General features: G+C 43.5%; 2 protein-coding genes and 1 long non-coding RNA gene across 3 annotated transcripts; 1 reads left to right on the top strand and 2 right to left on the bottom strand.

Moving 5' to 3' along the window:
* The first annotated feature begins 234 nt into the window (after nt 1–234).
* On the top strand, nt 235–3,289 carry ufc1 (ubiquitin-fold modifier conjugating enzyme 1). The gene is made up of 3 exons (XM_083794004.1): nt 235–436; nt 770–923; nt 2,355–3,289. The coding sequence occupies exons 1-3, from the start codon at nt 358–360 to the stop codon at nt 2,620–2,622; spliced, it is 501 nt and encodes a 166-aa protein (XP_083650130.1). The 5' UTR covers nt 235–357; the 3' UTR covers nt 2,623–3,289.
* Nucleotides 3,290–3,453: 164 nt separating this feature from the next.
* fktn (fukutin) lies at nt 3,454–15,407 on the bottom strand. Its single transcript, XM_083793160.1, has 10 exons — nt 15,183–15,407; nt 13,929–13,985; nt 11,668–11,871; nt 10,269–10,415; nt 9,949–10,079; nt 8,256–8,388; nt 5,529–5,658; nt 4,895–5,028; nt 4,665–4,789; nt 3,454–4,132 (listed from the first exon to the last, which is right to left on the bottom strand). The coding sequence occupies exons 1-10, from the start codon at nt 15,282–15,284 to the stop codon at nt 3,919–3,921; spliced, it is 1,377 nt and encodes a 458-aa protein (XP_083649286.1). The 5' UTR covers nt 15,285–15,407; the 3' UTR covers nt 3,454–3,918.
* Nucleotides 8,744–9,787, bottom strand: LOC310879379. The gene is made up of 3 exons (XR_014571001.1): nt 9,452–9,787; nt 9,377–9,404; nt 8,744–9,082 (listed from the first exon to the last, which is right to left on the bottom strand). It is a non-coding gene; the product is annotated as an uncharacterized lncRNA (long non-coding RNA).
* Nucleotides 15,408–24,841: the final 9,434 nt, after the last annotated feature.

Raw genomic sequence — 24,841 nt, 5'->3', positions numbered from 1 at the left:
CTGGAGGAGACGGATTTAGGCCGAAATTGAACGTAAGGGAGGCATGTTGGAAAAGCAGACTGATATGAACCAGCTAAAATCACTGCTAAATACAAAATGTAGCATGTGATGTCGGAACCTCGGGTCGGAAGCATAGATATATATATCTATGGTCGGAACCAGTAGTGACCATGGATAATGGAAGAAAAAATAAAAACAGTCACTACTGCTTCCGGGTTGCGCTTCCGGGTTAATCTTTCTGCAACACACGTCAGGACTAGATAAACTGTACAGACACTTAAGTGAACGCTCACATTCTTATTTTCCTTTGCTTAATATACTAGTTATATAATATACTATTCCAATTACTACACAAGGATGGCAGCCGACGAGGCCACGCGGAAAGTGGTGTCTGAGATTCCTCTGCTGAAGACCAACTCTGGTCCCAGAGATAAAGGTATAATTATTAGTGTAGACTTGGTATATTTCACACATAAGGGTGTGCTTTACACTGCATGAGGGTTGGCAGCTGTGTGTGTGTGTGTGTGTGTGTGTGTGTGTGTGTGTGTGTGTGTGTGTGTGTGTGTGTGTGTGTGTGTGTGTGTGTGTGTGTGTGTGTGTGTGTGATTGGAACACGCACGTTACATCATCAGAATTTTAAACGAACCAAATAGCGAGTACACACTACAGTCACAATATTAATTATTATTAATGTACACTACACAATCATGTTGTTAGTTACGTGTGAAATATGTTGTCTTACTGAAACACTGACAGTGCAAGTTTGCAGAGCTGTGGGTGCAGAGGCTGAAGGAGGAGTATCTGTCCCTCATCAAGTACGTTGAGAACAACAAGGTGGCCGACAACGACTGGTTCCGGCTGGAGTCCAACAAGGAAGGGACGCGCTGGTTCGGAAAGTGCTGGTACATCCACGACCTTCTCAAGTACGTGTCGGAGATGGAAGAAGACGTACTCGCATCGCATGTTTTACTTTAAGTCAAAGTATCAATACCCTATTGTAGAAATGGCTTGTTACGAGTAAAAGTCCAGTATTCAAAATGTACTTGAGTAAAAGTGTAGTATCGTTTGGCATCAAAATACACTTAATACACTAATACAAAATGCAGCAGCTAGAGTTTTAACTAGAACTAAGATGAGAGAACATATTACTCCAGTTTTGGCATCACTGCACTGGCTTCCGGTTGTTTTTAGGATTGACTTTAAAATTCTGTTACTTGTCTATAAAGCTCTCAATGGTCTCGCACCTCCGTACCTCCGTGACTGCCTACCTAGATATGTCCCTAGCCGCCCCCTCAGGTCCTCCAATGCTGGCCTACTTGAAGTGCCTAAAATAATGTGCACAAAAAAGTATGTTGAGGCAGCTTTTTGCTTCTATGGCCCAACAGCCTGGAATAAACTTCCATTCGAGCTCAGACATGCACCCTCTGTAGACATTTTTAAATCTCAACTCAAGACTCACCTCTTCACCCTTGCTTTTAGTTGAGTTTTATTTTTATTTAAAAAAAAATGTATGTGTTTTAATTTTTTTTATGTTCTTATATTCGGTTTTGTTCTCTGCTATTTTTCTATCATTTTAACTACTTGTGTTTTATTGTATTTTATTTTTGTGTCCTGCCCTGTGAAGCACTTTGAGCTGCATTTATGTATGAAAAGTGCTATACAAATAAAGTTTATTATTAGTTTATTATTAAAAGTACCACGCATACTCAGTGTGCAGAATGGCCCACACAAGTTAAAAATGTCTAATTTTCAAATGGCCGCCCGTTCTACAACCTCACAATTGTCTCCTATTTTCAAATGGCCAAAGTATGTGGGCTACAAACTACAAAGTGAAAATCTACAAAGTAAATAATTGTAGTGGAGTGAAAAGTATTGAAAATTGTAGATACTGAAGAAAGTAAAAAATACCTCAGTTGAATTTAAGCTTGCTTGCTTGAGTACATTACTCAGTACTTTACACCATTGAGTATGTATGTCACATGGTTGGTGGCATAGTATATTACCGGTATATAGTTATCTGGTAACAATGGTCTATACTGGTACATATTACTTTATTTTTTATTTTCATCACTGTTATTTTCTGTTTACTAAAGAGCTGGAGAGGCCTCTGTTTCTAAACAAACACTTTACAGCAATGATTGCCATCTAAATAGGCTATAGAACTATTTCACTGTTCTTCAACAAATGAATATCACTTGCACATTTAGATGAAATCTGAACAGAAGACATTACTGTTTGCCGCATGCCGCTTCTTATTTTGTATTGTATTGTAATGTATTCAAATATTGTTTGTTTTGGGTAACTTTGCATCTGAAATGTGCTATAATATCAATAACTTGCCTTGCTTTCCGCAGGTATGAGTTCGACATGGAGTTTGAGATACCGGTCACCTACCCCACGACGGCCCCCGAAATCGCCATCCCAGAACTAGACGGAAAAACAGCCAAAATGTACAGAGGGGGCAAGATCTGCCTGACGGACCACTTCAAACCGCTCTGGGCCCGGAATGTGCCCAAATTTGGACTGGCCCAACTGGTGGCCCTCGGACTTGGCCCCTGGCTGGCAGTCGAAATCCCAGACCTAATCGCTAGAGGAGTCGTTATCCACAAGGAAGATCAATGAGTGAATTGAACCTCTTTAGCATGATCTTTTTTTACAGGTTGCTTTATTGCAAAACCACATCATTAACAGCAGCTAAAATGCTAACATGCCAATGTACAAAAATGCAAACAAATAAATAAAATAAATTATAGCATTGCTATTGTTAAAGAAATATTGCAGTATTTGTTGTATTTACAATCCAGTTATCAGTCAAGGCCATTACTGTAGTAGCTCTCACATTCAAATCAGTGCTAATGTTAAAATCGCTCCTGACTTGATGGAAAGAGGAAAATTCTGTTGGGATTCTTCCGTTTTCCAGTTCCAAAATGTCAGATGACACTAAATGTTGCATGTCAATGGGTCTTCTCCAGATCTGGAATTTGAACAACTACATTGTGACAATTTAAAAATAAATCTTGAATCTTGGCACCACATTGACCCATTTTATACCTATACAACTTCAAACTCGCTTCCTTTCTTTAATTAGCATCCAGTGTTTAAGTGTCCCTCCTCCCTCCCCATATAAAACAAAGACAATTAGGGTTGGGAACCTTTCGTATTTTAACAGTCCGACTACTTAAAGGAGCATTCAGTGATTTGGAAAACCCCCTGGTCCGCCCCGGTAACAAGATGTGCACATAGACACGCTCTATCCTGATTGGATGAAGGCTGGCTAAAAACAAAACCTAAGGTTGTTTGACCCCAGGGGTTAACTGGGGACATAGAGAAACTTCTTATGGTCAGCACACTAGTAGGGAGGATTACACCCCCCCCCCTTTAAAGGTTTCTCTAATTGTGTACAGTTCTTGTAAATGAAGTAGTGCCGATGTTTAACAATAATGTAACTACTTGGGTTTAATTTACGCTCTCAATTTACAATTTAGGCATTTAGCAGACACTCTTAATCCAGAGCGATTTACATTAAGCAGAGTTAAAGATCTAATAAGGGTCCATTTGATTTGGTTACCAACTCTGTCATTTAGCTGGGGACCACCTGGAACCCCCTCAAGGACCACTGGTTGAAAGACCACTGCTTTAAAATGTAAAAGTTTGAGAACCACCAGTATTGCAATTGTATAGCAGCCGTGAAGTCCACATGCCAGCTCTGACAGTGTGATAAAACCCAGTTCCAGGAACGGTCCCAAACATGATGGAACCGATTCCTGGTTCCTCAATGTTGGAGCTGGTTCCTCCGGTTCTGGATCCCAACCCTAGAGACAATTAGCATCAAAAGTTTCCTTTCCTATTCAAACTGACGGCAATATGATCATTGTTAGCATGGGTGTCCGGGCTTCCCATTCAAATCAATGGGGCAGTTCAGTACACCTGGACAACTTCGTCCCATTCGGCGGGCGGCCAGCGCCCGTTGTCGCGCACATTGCTGGGAGACGTCTTCCAGTCCCATGTGTGCACGGGAGACTGCCACCCGGGGCCATAGTTGGCCTCCATGACGGTGTGCGCCTCGCACGGGACTCGGACCCGCAGGTCCAGCAGCTCTGTCCAGCACAGCAAGAAGTGAGGGAAGACGTACCTGTAGAGAGAGAGACAGGGAAGAGGAGAGAGAAGACAAGATAGAAAAAATGAGAAGACAGTACCACTGTGCATACAAGGCCTATCTTTGGAAGCATTTCTTTTAAAGATTTGTTTTGGGCTTATAGATACAAGTGAAGATTGACAGGAAAAGGGACGGGGAGACACCCAGCAAAGAACGAAATGACTCATGCGACGCAGGCCAGAGCCTATATGTGGCATGTGCCTTGACCACTAGGCCAGTGGGTGCCCCACTTTGGAAGCATTTAAACAGACAATGCACTGCAGACCAGAATGTGTATAAATTCATACACATGCATTCTATTGCTAGTTTGATCGCTTCAAATGCCCTTTAATCTTAAAATAACTAATAACCGAAAATAGCCAATCGCGAAACTTGTTGTGAGCTTATACATAGGCTGTTTTTGCTGTGGAACATGCTTCCATAGAAGACATGCAGACTTTTATGGAATCCAAATGACTGAAATCAGTTGTGGCGACTAAGAATGCATGAGCATTACTAGTGTTATTACTTGAACTTCCTGCCGGTTCGGGCCTGAGTTCCACCGTTCCAGATGATGTCGCCGTCCTCGTAGTAGAAGAAGACGTCCAACTTGACTTCCTGCCCCTGGAAGGACAACTCTAGACTGTCCCCTACCTGATGGGCGGGGGGAGAGAGAGAGAGAGAGAGATTTAAAGTTTTAAATCTGCCATGCAAACCAATGCAGAGTCCCTTTCAAATGCTCAGAGTTGGCATGCAAACCTTTCCAAACTTGTGCTTGAGCGGCAGGCCGGCGCGCGCCATCGCCGTGACGATCTCAGGTCGGTAGTCACGGGCGAACACGCCCAGGTCCACGTCTCGGCTCCACGTGATGATGTCACACTGCCGGAGCCACCCTGATTGGACGAGAGTGGAGCAGAGGGAGGGAGCAGTTAGCATCACTAGCACTTGTACGGTGTGTACTAATGTGTCTAATAATAATACCTAATAATAGATCCGACAATATGTCAGAGCGGATGGTATGCCTCTTAATATGTCTTCACACATTTAACCCATAAAGGCCCATTTGGTCACAGTTGCAGTGCCACAATGACAGATCTCGCAGATGGTCAAACAAAATGCCGATCATCTCTGGTATATTATTTTTTCATTTATTTTTTATAATGAACAGACTTTCTGTTCACAATGAAGCATTATGAGACAGTTCAAATATGGTGCACCCTCCGATGGATTCTGTATGCGTCAGACATGCAGAAATCGTACCTGGTAACATCACCGTGTTGTAATTGTTGCAGTACAATCAATGACTCAACCAGAACTATGTGTGTGTGTGTGTGTGTGTGTGTGTGTGTGTGTGTGTGTGTGTCCAATACTTTTAGCAGTACGCCCAGCTCACCCAGGCAAGTACCGCTGCTCAGCCAGAAGGGAATGGAAAGATCGTTCAGAGTCTTGGCGGAAAGGTGGAGGAGCGACTTTGCTCGTCTGCGAAACTCTATCGCTTCCTGCCCGCCATCGTCTGGGTAGAGCTAGGGGAGAAAAGGAAGGGAGGAATAAAACCCAACAGTTGAGTTGAGAACATGAGTTGAGACTTAGGCCCAATCCCAATTCCCCCCTTCGTCCTGGCCCTTAGCCCTTGCCCTTGCTTATGCGCGTTCACGTGAGGGGGAAGGGTTATCTCAATTGTCTTTGGATGGAGGGGAAGGGCCGAGGGTGAGGGGTAGAATCCCCTTCGTTTGAAGGGATATCTCGATGGGACTTCAAACGGAGCAACATCACTGAGGGCTGAAAGGCGGACGAGGTAAGAAGCCTTTTATGTCCTTTATTATGGAAAAATATTATAATAACCAATATTATTTGAATGTATTAACAATCTGCATCGCCAAAAATATCGCAATCTCTAGCAAAGGTTAACGTTACTTCACGTGAACTAACGATATGGCGGCGTTGCATTCATACAACGTTACCCATTCATTTGGCGCCGCATCGGCGCTTTATTCTTTTTTATTTATCGCCGGTGCGCCGGTGATACAACACGGATGCAAGCTAGATTATTAGCAGGCATCAGTCAGACCCCCCAGACCACGATATGTCAACATTCTGCAGTTTTGGAGCTCTTAGAAGCCGTGAAATAGCCTACTGTACCTACATAACGCTGTCACTGCATAACGTTGGCTACTCGCGCTGCAGTGATAGCTATGGTTTTATCATGACCAATGTTAAGCTAATCCCCACAACTTGCAAAACTTACATAACTAATTAGCAATGGTGTTGTTTTTTTCCCCAGGCAAACCAGCTACAGAACAGATTGCAAGCTGCCGTGCAGACTATACATTGGATGGAGATGAATCACGATGGCATTTTCATTGATAGAAAATTACTCTGTTCTTAATGATATTAAAAACAATGAACAGTGACCACAGCCCCTTCTTTCTATACTGTAAATTGTTTTTCCTTTTTCTAACCCTGTATATATATCTGTACCCATGCTATACAAACAATAATCAATTAATCAGGTACAACTGTTGAGCAGGTGTCAGAATGAGCTATATCTAGCTGAATTACATACATGGGCTACCAACATGAGACAAAATTACAATATATTTATTTCATCATAACCACAGCAATGTTATATTTACGTTCCATCTCTACATCTTAAATCAAATGGAAAGTAGTTTCCAAAGTGGGTTATGGGCTAAATGATAGTTTGTACACTCTCAGAGTTAATTAACATTGATTTTACAATATAAATTGGGGGTCCTAGAGACAGAAATGCCATCAAAGTTTGGGGACCACTGGCCTGTAGTGAGCTTGCAGATCAGCTATTTTCTGAGAACAGGTTGTATATCAATATCTACAAGGGACGTTCAATATTTAGGGACGTTCCAATTCCTAGGGGGATGATTTATCTCCCTACCCCTTGACACTCATTATGTAGGGACAAGGGGAAGGGGCAAGGGCTGAGGGGTAGGGTTAAAAAAGGATTTGGGAAAGGGCCTTAATGAGAGATTTGTATCATAGGCTGTTGAACACATCGAAATCGATTGCACTGGAAAAATTTGTTTCTTTCATAAATAAGGACAATCTCCCTCTCCAATGGAGATGGAGGTAGCATAGAGCTACATACATACATACCGGTAAACAATGTCTGTTAAGGATAGAGCTCCATACACAATGAATGGCCAGAGAGTTAGCATAGATAGACAGACGTACATACACACCTAATAAAGATAGTAAGAATAGAGCTACATATACTTGGATTGGGCGCTATACCAGGGTATTTCGAAAGCCTGACAGTATGAGCTTCAACACCATTGCTCATATTTCCACTGAAACCCATACGGAGATTCTGTATTGATGCAATTTATTGAAGTGAATGGCATTCACCACCAGAGGGCGGTCCGAGATGGGTTGAGACCATCAGTCACCATACCATACAGCACAGCCTCGGTACCCAGGCTATTTAAGTCTCTCTATACAGCGCGCGATAAATGCTTTAGCCACTGTTTGGGAGTATTTTGAGTTTATCAGTGGCCTTGTGGTTAGAGTGTCTGCACTGAAACTGGGAGGTCGATGTTCGATCCCCGGCCGGGTCATACCAAAGACTATAAAAATGGGATCCAATGCCTGCCTGCTTGGCACTCAGCATCAATGGGTTGGATTGGGGGGCCAAATCAACTATTCAAATGATTCCCTAGTGCAGCACAGCTGCAGCTCACCACTCCTTGGCTGCAGCTCACCGCTCCAAGAGATGGGTCAGATGTGGAGAACACATTTCACTGCGGTAACGTGTGTGACAAATCGTACGACTTTGAGTTTATGCCTGATTGACACTTCATCATAGGATAAACAGTGTGAAAACAGACAACCTACAAGCTCACATGTCGCGATCATCTCTATGTGATGTGCGCTGTGATCTTGGAAACAGGCTATGAGGGGGGCTCTTATCATCATACGTCATCATACATCATCTCATTCTGGGCCTGGCCAATCACAATTTGCATCCTCACTTTTGTCTTCAATGTTTGCGTTTACACAAACCCTCAAACCTGTATATAGGCGGGGCTAGCGCCCCTCAAAAATCTTACTGCAGAACTTGCAGAAGCCTAACTAACATTATACTCACCCGGTAGAAGTCACGCGCCTCCCTGTGTCGACATTCGACGTAGCGCGCGCTTTGCCGCTCGGACAGGAAGCGCGAGACATTGCGTGGAATTCGAACATCGAGGCCGTCCAATGTGGTCAAGACCAGCGCCGGTCTGAGTGGCACATGCGCAGACACACACACACACACACACACACATAACACGTCAGAACACTAAATAATACACACGCTTATTCAGATTCCTTATACAATTGTTAACGCATAGATAAATTAGATATTCATAGCCAAATGATTTAACCCAACCTTTTTATACCAAGTTCCACCACAGAAAATATCTGGCTCTCCAAGTACCACCATAATAACTGATATTAAAATACAGGAGTGTAGACCTGCCCCATCCTATTCAGCTATTAAGACATTGCTCCATTGCTAAGCCAATTTTGCTGCTGCTCTGATGAAACTGTCAATCGGCACAACTGATAACATCAAATCTTCTATTAACGGCTAGGTGTGCTGTCATGCTCATTTCAGCACGGCTGGAGAGCCTATTTCAACCAATTACTTTGATTTAACCCATTTAGACCCGAGACCAAATTCTACCAATGTCTTCTAAAATCATGACAGTTTTTGAAAAACCTATGTTTCTATATCAGTGGTTCTCAAACTATTTCATGTCAAGGACTCCAGCAGAAATTATATGTAAATGGCCGTCGACCCCCATCTGAAAATATATTGTTTCAGGGACCTCCCAGGAGCAAATATTTCACGGTGAGAACGAAAATACATCGCATGGATGCAACTGGGACGTATCCTCAGTGATGTATCCCAAGGTCATCAGGGTTTTGGGTCTTGCGAACATCATACCCCTCACTCGGGTGACCCAGCCGGGGTGATCAAGTCCCGACTTACGTCCCAGTAGCTACCCTCGATCAGACCCACTAGGGAAAGACCAGGGCCACACAATCCGTTGGAACCAGTCCGGAACTACTATGCCGGGACTGAGAGGTACAATTCTGGTATGTGGAGGGACTAGGCTCTGTGGGTTGACTCCTGTCCGGGCCCCTCCTACGTCTTACCAGGTCCATTCCTGCTCTCACCAGGAGTACAGCGAGGACCTGTGCGTTGCACCAGACTCCCAGCACCAGACACTTCCTTCAGGAGTGGTGGATTCTTGAGCCGCAATGGTTCTGCAGGCTCCACCTGGGCAATGGTAGTACTGCAAGCTCCACTTGCGGCTCGAATGGCCCTCCTAAAGGCCTCACGGAGGATGCAGGCTGGGGCGCTAACCCATACTGCTCCCGGGGTGCTGTCTACATTCCGGCTGTCACCCGTCTCTCCGGTGGGCACCAGACTATACCTGGTTGTCACATAGTCTATTCCTGAGTCACTATAAATAGAATACCTCTGAACGAAAATACATTGCATGGATGCAACTGGGACGTAACCTCAGTGATGTATCCCAAGGTCATCGGGGTTTCGGGTCTTGCGGACATCATACCCCTCACTCGGGTGACCCACCTGGGGTGATCAAGTCCCGACTTACGTCCCAGTAGCTACCCTCGATCAGACCAACTAAGAATATACAGTATACCGGTATTCAAAGATTTGCACACATTTTCACGATTTTTCAAAAATAGCAGATCTGCTATTTTTCAATAACTAAAGTATAAAAGAATTCTTAAAGGGTTAACCTGGGAGCATTGCACTAACTGACCTGTCGTATGCCCCGGCGTGGCGCCCGTAGTCCAGCATCCTGAATGGGGCAAACGTTCGGTCGGCGGACGCCTTGAGCCGCAGCGCACCGTGCCAGAGGTAGTTCCCACTTCGCTCATACAGCAGTGTCACCTAGTGTAGGGGTGGACAACTTTGACAATGGCCACTACATTTCCACAGTCACTCCAGAGGGCCACATTGCATATACTGTCAAGAATTAAATCATTAAAAAAAAAGAAGATATTAAATGGATTAAATCTTGTGGACTTTTCCTGTAACCTAATCAGAATTCAGCCTACAAACTAACCGAGATTAGCGTACCTGGACAACATAGCCACGGTGGCGAAACAGGAAGTGCAGTGGAATCTGGTTGGCTGAGAGGTCGTCCATGCTGGCCAATCGTGGGTCTTCACCTCGCACCTCGAGCACATCGAAGCCTCTCTCCTCCGCCAGCGCTAGCAGAGATGGCTAAACGAATGAAAAGTATTGTACTCTATGTTAGTAAAGAATTTGACCCGTCTGAAGTGAGTGGTGCTGTACTGTACTTGTGCTGTACTGTACTTGTGCTGTGCTGTACTGGCCCTCCTCGCTGGCCTGTGTGTGTCTGTGTATGTGTGTTGGGCTGTGCAACAGTGAAACCATAGAAATTCAATGATGAAAAACCATTACTTCATCAAAAGGTTAACAGGCTATATTATACAAACTAGTCAAACACTGGCCAAATTGTCAAATAAAAAAAATAAAGAACATTTTGAAAATAGCTGATCGGAAGCTCACCGCGTCTCGCAACACAAGGCATTGCAAGCTTTTAGATGTGATGCTTCAACTTGCTTCAAATGCTTGTCAGAGTGGTGGAGGGGGGGGGGTCTCCTGTTCATATATCATTATTTTGGGGGGTCCCCAGTTCAAACTAGAAAAAGTGCCCTTCCGGGCACAGGTCTCCACCAGGTTATCCACAGATCCGTGCAGTTAGAGGTAAAAACACTTTTCGGCCAGTTATAGCGCCACCTTGAGGCTGAGTTGAAATTGTTCATGTGGCATTTCGTCCTCGGCCTAGTGGGAATGTGGGTGCACAATTTCACGGAAATCACGCGATGTGTTCATGATTTGCAGCATTTTGTTTGAAACTGAGCACTCCTGTGAACTTTGGAAGCCAATCTTAACCAATCAGGATGGAGTCTGATAAATCTGAAAGACCCGTTTCGTTGAATGGCTCTAGAGAGACTGTGTACCAATTTGCGTGATGTTTGGACAAAATCTGTAGGTGTACTGTGCAAAAACTTGTTTTGCACAAAGCGGCCTCCTGGTGGCGCTATAACAGGCCGTTCTGGAAAGTTTGGGGCAGAGGTTCATGGTTGGCATCCAGGGAGTGTGTGTGCAAAATATGGCATCGAAAAACTTGTTTTGCACAAAGCGGCCTCCTGGTGGCGCTATAACAGGCCGTTCTGGAAAGTTTGGGGCAGAGGTTCATGGTTGGCATCCAGGGAGTGTGTGTGCAAAATATGGCATCGACCGGGTTAACGGTGGCCGAGATTAGCTGTTCACGGACACACACGCGGACGGACGGAGTGCAAAACATACTCTCCCCACATGCCTTCGGCCTGGTGGAGACAAATATGATTATTTTAGGGGGTCCCCAGTTCAAAATATGATTATTTGGGGGGGGGGGGGTCGCAGCCTGAAGAGGTTGAGAACCACTGGCCTACTGTACTGTACTTACGTCGTACTTCCAGAGGTTGGCCAGCAGGGCGAACGAGGTGATGGGCCGCCCGGTGCACAGGAACGTGCAGTGGGGCTCGCTGCTCCGCCGGCCCTCCTGCGGCGGCGGCTCGTCTTGGGAGAGCAGCGCCAGGCTGGCCACGTCCGCCAGGAACACTGGCAGGTTGAAGTGCTGCGCCAGGCTGAGGAACTTCTTCACCGTGTTCTGATGAAGAGATGTATTATCATTGTCATCCTCAGTGGTGTAGTAAAAGCAGTGGTTTTCAGCCTTTTTTCATATCAAGGCCCATTTTTGAGTGGTGCAACCACTCCAAGGAACAGCAATGTCCGTGTCCACCTATCTATGTGACGTTAACCCACCCACCTACCCATGCACCAATGTGACTGTGAGCACGAGTATGACTATTAGTACCAGTAGGGGCGCTGTTGTGCCATAAACAGAGAGAGACAGTGCAGCACTGTTGCCTGCTAATAAGAGAGAGAGAGAGAGAGAGAGAGAGAGAGAGAGGAGGGGGAGAGGGGAATTGCACCACTCAGTTCACACGGGTGTGATTTCTTTCCTGCATTTGAGCCACACAGACCACCATTTGATGACATTTAGCCTTACTGACCCAAAACTAAAGAATGTTGTTATCATTGGATGAGATTTTGTCCACAATTCTGTGCTGTATTGATGTTGGTAACAGGCTAAATCTAAATAACTATTTACATTCTCTAAATGTGTAGACGTCTTGTAAATTAATTAATGCAGATGTTTAACAATAATTAAACCCTTGAGAGCGTTTTACGCTCTCAAGAGAGATCTAAAGATCTAATAATGGTCCATTTGGTTACCAACTCTCCATCATCTAGCTGGGGACCACCTGGAACCCCCACAAGGACCACTGGTGGTCCCCAGACCACTGGTTGAAAACCACTTCTGTAAAGTAAACATTTACTCACATACTTTCTTTTTTTTCCTTTTCTTTTTTTACCGGTATTTCCAGTTTTCAGTAGTCTACTTTATACTTCTACTCCAATACATCTCAGCAAATTATACTTTTACTAGTGTATTTTATTGCATCATGTAAAGCACTTTGTGAGTCCTCTCTGTGAAAGGTGCTATATAAATACAATGTACTTACTTACTAACTAGTGCTGCATGATTAATCAAATTTAGATATAGATTCAGACACCTATGTGATCTCATTTCTAAATTTGACCAAGAAATTGACTGTCCAATTCATTTTAGTGACTCTTATGTTTTAGCTACTAAGAGAGAGACTTTAAGAGGTGTAAGGTCAAGCACTTTTTTTTTGGCTCCAGGTGCCACATTTTGAATGTAGTATATGTTCAGCCTAGCCTGACACTCAGTTTGAATTTTCATTTTGTTGTAGCGATTCAGGGCTGGAGCCAGGCTATGTTCAGCCACTACAGAACAAAGACATATTTTCATGGATTCACATTTGAGCAAGAAACACTAACTTTTTCTCCACTACAATTAGAAAACTTTAGTTACTAGTTACTTTGTAGATTTTGATTATTATTACAAAACATACATTAACCACTTCAACCCTATATGCAGGCCATTTGAAAATAGACAATCTATCAACAATCAAAGCGAATATAGCTTGCAGCTTATCATTTCCTTATTGTCTCCAGTATGTCTCCAGAGAGTATGTTTTGCACTCCGTCCGTCCGTCCGTGTGTGTGTGTGTCCGTGAGCAGCTAATCTCGGCCACCGTTAACCCGGTCGATGCCAAATTTTGCACACACACTCCCTGGATGCCAACGATGAACCTCTGCCCCAAACTTTCCAGAACGGCCTGTTATAGCGCCACCAGGAGGCCGCTTTGTGCAAAACAAGTTTTTGCACAGTACACCTACAGATTTTGTCCAAACATCACGCAAATTGGTACACAGTCTCTCTAGAGCCATTCAATGAAACCGGTCTTTCAGATTTCTCAGACTCCATCCTGATTGGTTAAGATTGGCTTCCAAAGTTCATTTTCTTTTGTTGCCCTTTTATCCAACCACCAGATGAAGGCAAGCTGCAATGTCCTACATTCCTATCCTGGTGGAGACCTGTGCCCAGAAGGGCACTTTTTCTAGTTTCAAAAATAAAATGCTAAAATGTTTTAAAATATTATTTCCATGAATGGAAATGACGAGAAGATGACGGCTTCCTTTCGCGAGGTGTAGTTCCAGACTCTGTATACTGTAGGATTCAGAGATTGTGGAATAGTTGTCTTGCTCCATGAGACAAGTTAACTCTTAACTTACCCACGCCACATCATTGGAGGACAGGTGTCCTGTTCTACCCAGGAAGTGAGAACCAGGCTGAGAGAGAGAGAGAGGGGAGAGAGATAGTTGGTGTACTAGTACCGGTACAACTTCTAGAACTGCTACTAATACTACACATTCTATACCGTTACTGCAAATACTACAAGAAAGAAATACAGTATGGGTCTGGGATTGGGGATCATTATATTTTTAGCCACCGACTGGACAGTGTATGAAATGCTGGGGGGAAATCTTTTAATATTAGATGTGTGGTGAAACTCATTTAACAAAAAGCCTGCAAGTGGCACTTGCTCGCGCTCGCGCTCTCTCACACAAGAACATGCTCATTTTATTTAGTTTGTAGAATGGGTACAGTTAAAACAAAAACAAAAGGTACAGGTCAATACAAAAACTGCCACGAGGATGAAACCAGAAAAAGCCCTAAGACTTGTTTACATCAGATCAGGGTCCTCCATTTTCAATTAATCAGTTACACTTCCATGTGTACCCTACTTTATATTGTAAAATCAATGTTAATTTAACTAAGAGTCTACAAATGGAACCAAATGGACCCGCACTGTGTACACTCTGAGTGTACACTCTGAGTTAACTACAATTTAGCTGGGGACCCATGGAACTCCCTCATGGACCCCTGGGGGTCCCCGGACCCCACTTTGAGAACTACTGCCCTAGAGGGTCCTTGGAGTTACAACAGTAACTAGATAGCCAAATCATTGTGTGATTTTTTTTTCCTATTTAGTATTAGTATTTTTTGTATGCTATTTAAATTGTATTGAAAATTACTGCTATTGGTCCCAAAGTGACTATATATTTTTTTGCTGCTATTTGTTATACCATTATACCCTGTATAACATAATTATACACAATCTGACTAGATTAGCTGAATAGCTCTGTTTACACAATGCTGTTTGCTGTTCCCCCTCCAACATGTATACTTTCCCCATTTTCAACTGTTCTGAAGTTATTATATATTTTCACTTTCACATTTTATTTAGCAATGTAAAAGTATGTTTTCTCTAGCCTTGGTCCAGTGCTTTATACTCGCTATATCGCTGGACCAGGGCTAGCCCAAGATTTAGACACTCGTAGAGTTTTTTCCGATTCTGACGACGAGATTCGTCAGAATTGGAAAAAAAACTCTAAACTGTTTTCTCGTGCCAATAATGCTCCTTTGAATTGAAACGTCAAAACCGATAAAATACATATACGAATGCTACTGTCTCTCAGTCTCACCTTGTATGAGTACTGTCTGTAGTAGTACAACTGGAAGAGTAGAAACACGGTACTGGTAGCCACTAGCAAACCGAGTATGACTGATTTATTCATTCGAGGCATTTTCCCTGTGTTTGTTGTTGAGCCCAAATCAAGTATTGAGACGGAGGTGAAGATGATGCATTGTTAGAGAATTAAAAGCCACTTGAACAGCTGCTGCTGCACGCATGTTGTTGTTGTTGCTTCTGGAAAACAACAAAACGGCAGCGTCTAGTGAACAGATCTAATGAACAGATTTAAGGCTTCCGGTGGACGATCTCTTCAAAATAAGAGTACCCTCTAGAGTATTGAAAAAAAGTTTAATTTGCACATTAAAACTACAAATGAAGCATTTAAATGATGCTATATGATGCTATAAGACACACATTATGTTTCTGTGTAAAAATAAGTAATTAAATCATTATAATAATAATAATAAAGTTATCTAAATGGATAAATGCTATTCACTGGAGTGCATGGACTTTATAAAGTGGACACTGGACAAAAGACGGCTCCGCGAGGCAACTATCTGGACATACCCACGCGTTCGGGGAGATGTCCTCTACCACACCCCACTCTCCGCTAAGCGGGAGAGGTGTAAAATTCACAGCAGCAGACCTTCTACTGTGGTCAATGCTGAAAAAAGTACCGTTTCCGGACCCAGAATGGACACTGGACAAAAGACGGCTCAGCGAGGCAACTATCTGGACATACCCACATGTTCGGGGAGATGTCCTCTACCACACCCCACTCTCCGCTAAGCGGGAGAGGTGTAAAATTCACAGCAGCAGACCTTCTACTGTGGTCAATGCTGAAAAAAGTACCGTTTCCGGACCCAGAATGGACACTGGACAAAAGACGGCTCCGCGAGGCAACTATCTGGACATACCCACACGTTCGGGGAGATGTCCTCTACCACACCCCACTCTCCGCTAAGCGGGAGAGGTGTAAAATTCACAGCAGCAGACTTTCTACTGTGGTCAATGCTGAAAAAAGTACCGTTTCCGGACCCAGAATGGACACTGGACAAAGAGGCCTCCGCGAGGCAACTATCTGGACATACCCACGCGTTCGGGGAGATGTCCTCTACCACACCCCACTCTCCGCTAAGCGGGAGAGGTGTAAAATTCACAGCAGCAGACCTTCTACTGTGGTCAATGCTGAAAAAAGTACCGTTTCCGGACCCAGAATGGACACTGGACAAAAGACGGCTCCGCGAGGCAACTATCTGGACATACCCACACGTTCGGGGAGATGTCCTCTACCACACCCCACTCTCCGCTAAGCGGGAGAGGTGTAAAATTCACAGCAGCAGACCTTCTACTGTGGTCAATGCTGAAAAAAGTACCGTTTCCGGACCCAGAATGGACACTGGACAAAAGACGGCTCCGCGAGGCAACTATCTGGACATACCCACACGTTCGGGGAGATGTCCTCTACCACACTCCACTCTCCGCTAAGCGGGAGAGGTGTAAAATTCACAGCAGCAGACCTTCTACTGTGGTCAATGCTGAAAAAAGTACCGTTTTCCGGACCCAGAATGGACACTGGACAAAGAGGCCTCCGCGAGGCAACTATCTGGACATACCCACGCGTTCGGGGAGATGTCCTCTACCACACCCCACTCTCCGCTAAGCGGGAGAGGTGTAAAATTCACAGCAGCAGACCTTCTACTGTGGTCAATGCTGAAAAAAGTACCGTTTCCGGACCCAGAATGGACACTGGACAAAAGACGGCTCCGCGAGGCAACTATCTGGACATACCCACATGTTCGGGGAGATGTCCTCTACCACACCCCACTCTCCGCTAAGCGGGAGAGGTGTAAAATTCACAGCAGCAGACCTTCTACTGTGGTCAATGCTGAAAAAAGTACCGTTTCCGGACCCAGAATGGACACTGGACAAAAGACGGCTCCGCGAGGCAACTATCTGGACATACCCACACGTTCGGGGAGATGTCCTCTACCACACCCCACTCTCCGCTAAGCGGGAGAGGTGTAAAATTCACAGCAGCAGACCTTCTACTGAGGTCAATGCTCAAAAAAGTGCTGTGCCTTGGGGCATTGACATGAAATCACTGGCCTATAACATGCATTGCAAAGTAATACTAATTATTTTGGTAATTACTGGTGTTTGAACACTAATGTCTGCATCAATGACAATGGTAATGTCATTCACTATGTAGATGGGCCATTAACAGTAATAGTTTATTTTTACAGTGCTGTGTTTATACATTCCTCCAAACCCTCTTTCTGGCTGGGCGGTGCCCAGGTATAGATGAGGTGACAACGATCGTTATATATATAGTGGCCCTCTCCTTAGCATTACATTTATAAAAGAATAAAAGAATACAGACAAGGCTTTGAAAGTTAGAAAGAAAATACCTTTTAATTAATCATGAATCATTTCTCATTCACTGTTACACAGAAGAAGAAGAAATCATATCAATAATGATCATCACAATCAGAAATAAAACGCTCATTTAAAAGTTTCCAAATCCCTACAATATTTGTACATCTGGTAGTATGCTGATGTCACCACAATAAAGACTCATTAACTGTTGGCTTACAAAAATGCTGGGACAAATATATGCCCTTTTGTCAACAACAACAGATAGTTGGACACACCTGCTGTAGAAGCTACTGTATGTCTCTGGTTGTCAGTGGTGGAATAATTACTCAAATGTAAGTACAAGTATGAATACTGCAGTGCAATGTCAATTTTATGGTGAATTCCTGTTCTGTTCTTTGGCTATATAGAAGTGTCTCTAAATGTTTTGATGAACTGAACAAGGTGGACCCTCTTGTAAACAAGTGTAATGCTTTATTGAGTCGTCCACTCACAGTAAACAGTCTTTGTATTGAGTTGTGCTTGAAATGTACTGTAATTATGCAAACTGTTAATACATATTTCAATCAAATCAATCAAAACATTTGGAAATACTTTGTTTAATACAAGTAAAAGTCCGGTATTAAATCATATCCGGTATCAAATTGACTAGAGTAATCCATACTGTATAATCAGTTTTGTTAATCACCACTTTTCTACCGCTGTCGTTAGAAAATCAATGGCGCCTGCCGGCATACTTCATGTGAGATGACCTTTAAAATTCATCTCCATTCATTCGAAGACGGCATATTTCATATAGCTTACACTGGCAACATATATCACACAAAGGACAAATTGAGAGGTAGATACATTAGAAGCACAGAGCGTGCAAACTTGGGTAGATCAATGATGAACCGATTTGCACATAATGCCTACATTGAGGCAGTGAACATTGCAGACCCAAGGTCTTTAATAGCTGGAAATCGTAGCGGAGTTGGCAAAGACACTTCTTTGTACAGGCAGGTCAAATATGAACAGCGGAAACAAGGATGGAAGGATAACAGTGAGATCAAAGCTTTGATGGACCTTAAAAAAGAATGGGAGGATAAAGACACAGACAGTGTTGTTGTAAAAGGATTCATTCAAGTTATTAAAGTTAGTCCCCTTAAGGTTATATGTTTTAGTGAAGCAGGAGTGAAACTGTGGCACAATGCGACAGCACAATGTGCGGCATCATGGGATGCCACAGGGGGGATCATTAAGACTAAACTAACAGAGAAAAGGATTTTGTATTATGAAATTATAGTAAGTTCATTTAATTCATCAACTCCTGTTGCATTCATGATCTCTGAAGAACATACTCAATCAGCTATAGAGGAACTACTCACACAATTGAGATGCAAAGAGAAGGAGATATTTGGTACAAACACAACACCGATTCAGATTAATAGTGACAGGTCCATAGTGCTTTTAAAAGCCAGTATGCATATCTTCAATCAAGATAGCATGAGTATGTACTTGTTACGCTGCTGGAGAATAGTGGTAGGAAAGGCAGATAACAAAGATTTAGATTTCTGTACCATAAGGGCATGTAAGAGTCATTTGATGAAACAGGCAAGTCACATTTGCAAACAACAGTACATACACAGAGATAAGAGGTATACTTTGGCTATGTACATCTTCAGCACTTTAGTTAATGCCAAAACACTACAACAAACAAGTACAATAGTACAAGCTGCTTGTATTGTACTTGGTAGTAAAAGGAACTCCAGCGTGGTGCAAGCCAGTCTTGACACCATCATGTCTGAGACACAGAATCTAGCGCCACAGAAAGAAAATGTTGATAAAAAGCATGATCAACAAGACACTGTGATTGATCATGACTTCTTTGGTGATTTTGAGGATGTCAGTGAAAGTACATCTCCTTTCAAAGAACATTTTGACACAGTAAGGACTGAAGCCAATAAAGCAATGAAAACCACCAATGACACAGGTGAAAATACCTACCATGGGGAACTGATTTTAAACAAGCTGTTCAAGATGTTCAATTCTTCTATTACTAATATTTTTGCATTACCGCTGCCACAGAAAAGAGAGTCCCTCAATTCTCTTTTCGAACACTCAATCATGGAAGGTGTAAGTCCAGACAAGTGTACAGCATGTGGTTGTGATATGAAGCGACAAATATGTTGGAATGACTCTCCTGATTTCATTACTCTTTCTCTGTCGCGTGTTACTGATCGTGGGTCGGTGAGCCGCAGGCATGTAGAACCATCTGGTGTAATCGAAATTCCTATTTGTGACGGCGGTAAAATTAAGTATAAGTTGGCCTCAATCATTTGTCATATAGGCGCTATGGCCAAAACTGGACACTTTTGGGCAGACTTGCTTTATGACAATGTTGTAATTAAAGCAAATGACACAATGATAGAAATATTACCAGCAGCAAATGCTGTGCGAGAGTCAAAAGTAAATGGGTGCTTATATTTCTATGTGAAATGTGGTGATGCTGGCATCACAATAGACAAGGATAATAATAGAACAATAACGGAGGACAATTTGGAAAAAGATGATGATGATGTGGTTTTATGCAATGAAAGTCTAAATGACAATATGTGTGAAGCCATACCATTACCAATTCTAACATTTCTACAACAGACATCTGCTTTCAAAAAATGTCACACACGGCTTGAAGAAGCAGCAGCGCAGGACTCAACATTTAGACGGAAACTTGAGAAATTCAATCTAGCCAACACATCAGTGTCATTAGTGTCTCAGAAATTTTCTAGGACAGACGTATACACCATATTAAACAGCTTTGTAGAATACACACTTCGGTCTCCTTTCCTTGGAGATGACCTGCTTTGCCTGAAAAGTCTTAGTCTGTATAGTTGTACTCAATGTGGTGACAAGGCCTTACCATCTACAAAGAACATGTCACAATTTATAGTGCAGCCACTGGACGTGTCACAAAAAGGCATCTTAGGCATCTTACCCTACCCCCTTAGATAGCATTTATGTTGCCTTAGATAGCATTTGATACAGACTTATAGCATGTTATGTAGACAGCACTATAATTGTATTGTATTTAGTCATAGCACGCCATAGTACATATGTATAGCATAGTAGTAAATATGTATAGTTTATATGTATATATAGTATTATATGTATAGTGTATGTATAGTTTCATTATATGTATGTATAGTTTCATTATATAGATATTCCACTGTTACTTTCTTAGCTTACGCATGTTTCATGATAAATGCTTTTATGTGATGTATTCCCATGCTTTTGTTCTTGCTTAAATGTAAGTCGCTCTGGATTAAGAGCGTCTGCTAAATGCCTAAATTGTAAATTGTAAATTGTAGACACAATTGCACAAGTATATAGATGTACCAAGAACATCACAGAATTGGTGGAGCTATGAGTTGGTAATATTGCCAGTCAACCTCCAAAAGACTCATTGGGGAGCAATTGTCGTAGATTTCTCTAAAAAGACAGTGGAGGGTGATAGCATAATCTTAGATGTTGTTCTAATGGATTCAGTCCATAGCTATGAACAAGACCTGGTTAATGTATTTGGTCCACTGCAAAAATACTTAGCCTTACAGTACTTTGCAATTCATGGTAGAGGTATGGCTATCACATTTAGATATGAGTGTTATGACAGTTGCCCTCATTTCATAACACAAACTGATACCAGTAGCTGTGGTCTCTACACTTGTTTGTTTTCCAAAGCTGTTCTGTTTGACGTGAGTCTCAACACTTACCAAACAGAGACTGAAAAGCGAGATTGTGTATTGTATGAGCTGACAGGAAAAAATGTATTGCTCTGAGTACATAGTTTAAGTACTGCACTGCACTAAAAGGCTCTGTTTTATCAGAAAGAGGGTTTGGAGGAATGTATAAACACAGCACTGTAAAAATAAACTATTACTGTTAATGGCCCATCTACATAGTGAATGACATTACCATTGTCATTGATGCAGACATTAGTGTTCAAACACCAGTAATTACCAAAATAATTAGTATTACTTTGCAATGCATGTTATAGGCCAGTGATTTCATGTCAATGCCCCAAGGCACAGCACTTTTTTGAGCATTGACCTCAGTAGAAGGTCTGCTGCTGTGAATTTTACACCTCTCCCGCTTAGCGGAGAGTGGGGTGTGGTAGAGGACATCTCCCCGAACGCGTGGGTATGTCCAGATAGTTGCCTCGCGGAGCCGTCTTTTGTCCAGTGTCCATTCTGGGTCCGGAAACGGTACTTTTTTCAGCATTGACCACAGTAGAAGGTCTGCTGCTGTGAAATTTACACCTCTCCCGCTTAGCGGAGAGTGGAGTGTGGTAGAGGACATCTCCCCGAACGTGTGGGTATGTCCAGATAGTTGCCTCGCGGAGCCGTCTTTTGTCCAGTGTCCATTCTGGGTCCGGAAACGGTACTTTTTTCAGCATTGACCACAGTAGAAGGTCTGCTGCTGTGAATTTTACACCTCTCCCGCTTAGCGGAGAGTGGGGTGTGGTAGAGGACATCTCCCTGAACGCATGGGTATGTCCAGATAGTTGCCTCGCGGAGGCCTCTTTGTCCAGTGTCCATTCTGGGTCCGGAAACGGTACTTTTTTCAGCATTGACCACAGTAGAAGGTCTGCTGCTGTGAATTTTACACCTCTCCCGCTTAGCGGAGAGTGGGGTGTGGTAGAGGACATCTCCCCGAACGCGTGGGTATGTCCAGATAGTTGCCTCGCGGAGCCGTCTTTTGTCCAGTGTCCATTCTGGGTCCGGAAACGGTACTTTTTTCAGCATTGACCACAGTAGAAGGTCTGCTGCTGTGAATTTTACACCTCTCCCGCTTAGCGGAGAGTGGGGTGTGGTAGAGGACATCTCCCCGAACGCGTGGGTATGTCCAGATAGTTGCCTCGCGGAGGCCTCTTTGTCCAGTGTCCATTCTGGGTCCGGAAACGGTACTTTTTTCAGCATTGACCACAGTAGAAGGTCTGCTGCTGTGAATTTTACACCTCTCCCGCTTAGCGGAGAGTGGGGTATGGTAGAGGACATCTCCCCGAACGCGTGGGTATGTCCAGATAGTTGCCTCGCGGAGCCGTCTTTGTCCAGTGTCCATTCTGGGTCCGGAAATGGTACTTTTTTCAGCATTGACCCCAGTAGAAGGTCTGCTGCTGTGAATTTTACACCTCTCCCGCTTAGCGGAGAGTGGGGTGTGGTAGAGGACATCTCCCCGAACGCGTGGGTATGTCCAGATAGTTGCCTCGCGGAGGCCTCTTTGTCCAGTGTCCATTCTGGGTCCGGAAACGGTACTTTTTTCAGCATTGACCACAGTAGAAGGTCTGCTGCTGTGAATTTTACACCTCTCCCGCTTAGCGGAGAGTGGGGTGTGGTAGAGGACATCTCCCCGAACGCGTGGGTATGTCCAGATAGTTGCCTCGCGGAGGCCTCTTTGTCCAGTGTCCATTCTGGGTCCGGAAACGGTACTTTTTTCAGCATTGACCACAGTAGAAGGTCTGCTGCTGTGAATTTTACACCTCTCCCGCTTAGCGGAGAGTGGGGTGTGGTAGAGGACATCTCCCCGAACATGTGGGTATGTCCAGATAGTTGCCTCGCGGAGCCGTCTTTTGTCCAGTGTCCATTCTGGGTCCGGAAACGGTACTTTTTTCAGCATTGACCACAGTAGAAGGTCTGCTGCTGTGAATTTTACACCTCTCCCGCTTAGCGGAGAGTGGGGTGTGGTAGAGGACATCTCCCCGAACGCGTGGGTATGTCCAGATAGTTGCCTCGCGGAGCCGTCTTTGTCCAGTGTCCATTCTGGGTCCGGAAATGGTACTTTTTTCAGCATTGACCCCAGTAGAAGGTCTGCTGCTGTGAATTTTACACCTCTCCCGCTTAGCGGAGAGTGGGGTGTGGTAGAGGACATCTCCCCGAACGCGTGGGTATGTCCAGATAGTTGCCTCGCGGAGGCCTCTTTGTCCAGTGTCCATTCTGGGTCCGGAAACGGTACTTTTTTCAGCATTGACCACAGTAGAAGGTCTGCTGCTGTGAATTTTACACCTCTCCCGCTTAGCGGAGAGTGGGGTGTGGTAGAGGACATCTCCCCGAACGCGTGGGTATGTCCAGATAGTTGCCTCGCGGAGGCCTCTTTTGTCCAGTGTCCACTTTATAAAGTCCATGCACTCCAGTGAATAGCATTTATCCATTTAGATAACTTTTATTATTATTGAATTACTTATTAGTAATTTAATTACTTATTTTTACACAGAAACATAATGTGTGTCTTTACAATAACTGTAATGTAATAATAATACTAATTGTTATAATAGGTGTATTATTGCTTGATGAAATAGGAACCTTTATTGCTTAGATAGGAACCTAGGAACCTTGCTTATACAGGTGCGTGACGCACGGTACGCACGGTACCTGTTGTTGGTTGCACTAGACTGAGCTGACAGGTTGTTTATTACTACTCTTAGCACGGGACTTTATAATAAACTATTGCCCGGCTGGGCTAAACTACAATCCTTTTTGGGTGATTCTTAACGAAAAGAACACACTTTTACACTAATAATGTAACGTAATAGTTATTTAATTAACGAATTAAAAATATTATTTTATTCTGAAGGCAACCGGATGTCTTAAATCTGCTAGCTCTCAGAGCGGAAGTCTTAAATTTGCTCATAAGACGGAGCCCAACAAAACAGTGTGGTGGGGACATTTCCGCTTCACGGCGGATGGCCAGTGTTGCCAGATTGCGTGAGAGAAATAAGCAGCTAGTTCTATGAAAACACGCCCGATTTCAGGTGCGGTCTAGTCTCGCGTAATAAGCGGATATGGCAACCCTGCCTTAAAGCTTATTATTATTTTCCAGTTTTTCGGTGAATTACCGCCACCTTCCGATCCGGAGTGTGGATTAAATTCAAACGCAAGGCGCAGAAGGGTGATGAAGGGAAGGGTGCTTGCTTATGATTCTTGATGATTATTTCTATATATTGATGTATTACCCTGTGTTGTAACTTGTTCTTGCTTACTGTTCGCTCTGGATTAAGAGTGTCTACTAAATGCCTAAATTGTAAATTGTAGAAGCAGAATTAAGGGGAGGGGGTGTGGATGGGGAGGGAAACTGGGAAAGACCATATTGGACATACATTCCACTCTCAATTTATTAGGGATTTTCCCAGAGGTTAATTTCACTGATGTGCACAACCTTTATTCAAATAGTTTCATTTGTATTGGAGTGTGAAGCTTGAACAATAGGTTAATTGCGGACCGCTACAGAGAAACTGTGGATATTAACCTACCAATAAGGACC

The sequence above is a fragment of the Protomyctophum parallelum genome, assembly GCF_964188405.1.
Source record: "Protomyctophum parallelum genome assembly, chromosome: 21".
Lineage (NCBI taxonomy): Eukaryota > Metazoa > Chordata > Actinopteri > Myctophiformes > Myctophidae > Protomyctophum > Protomyctophum parallelum.
Note: the sequence above shows the minus strand (reverse complement) of the source record. Positions and strands in the feature narration are given on the sequence as shown.

What these genes read in the sequence shown, in the direction of transcription:
- ufc1 (XM_083794004.1), top strand. Translation starts at nt 358, where the DNA reads ATGGCAGCCGACGAGGCCACGCGGAAAGTGGTGTCTGAGATTCCTCTG. An exon ending in CTCTGGTCCCAGAGATAAAG is followed by an intron (nt 437 to 769) that starts GTATAATTATTA and finishes GCAAGTTTGCAG; the next exon opens with AGCTGTGGGTGCAGAGGCTG. An exon ending in TACATCCACGACCTTCTCAA is followed by an intron (nt 924 to 2,354) that starts GTACGTGTCGGA and finishes TGCTTTCCGCAG; the next exon opens with GTATGAGTTCGACATGGAGT.
- fktn (XM_083793160.1), bottom strand. Translation starts at nt 15,284, where the DNA reads ATGCCTCGAATGAATAAATCAGTCATACTCGGTTTGCTAGTGGCTACC. An exon ending in CACGCCGGGGCATACGACAG is followed by an intron (nt 8,389 to 9,948) that starts GTCAGTTAGTGC and finishes TGTGCCACTCAG; the next exon opens with ACCGGCGCTGGTCTTGACCA. An exon ending in GAGCAGCGGTACTTGCCTGG is followed by an intron (nt 5,029 to 5,528) that starts GTGAGCTGGGCG and finishes TCGTCCAATCAG; the next exon opens with GGTGGCTCCGGCAGTGTGAC.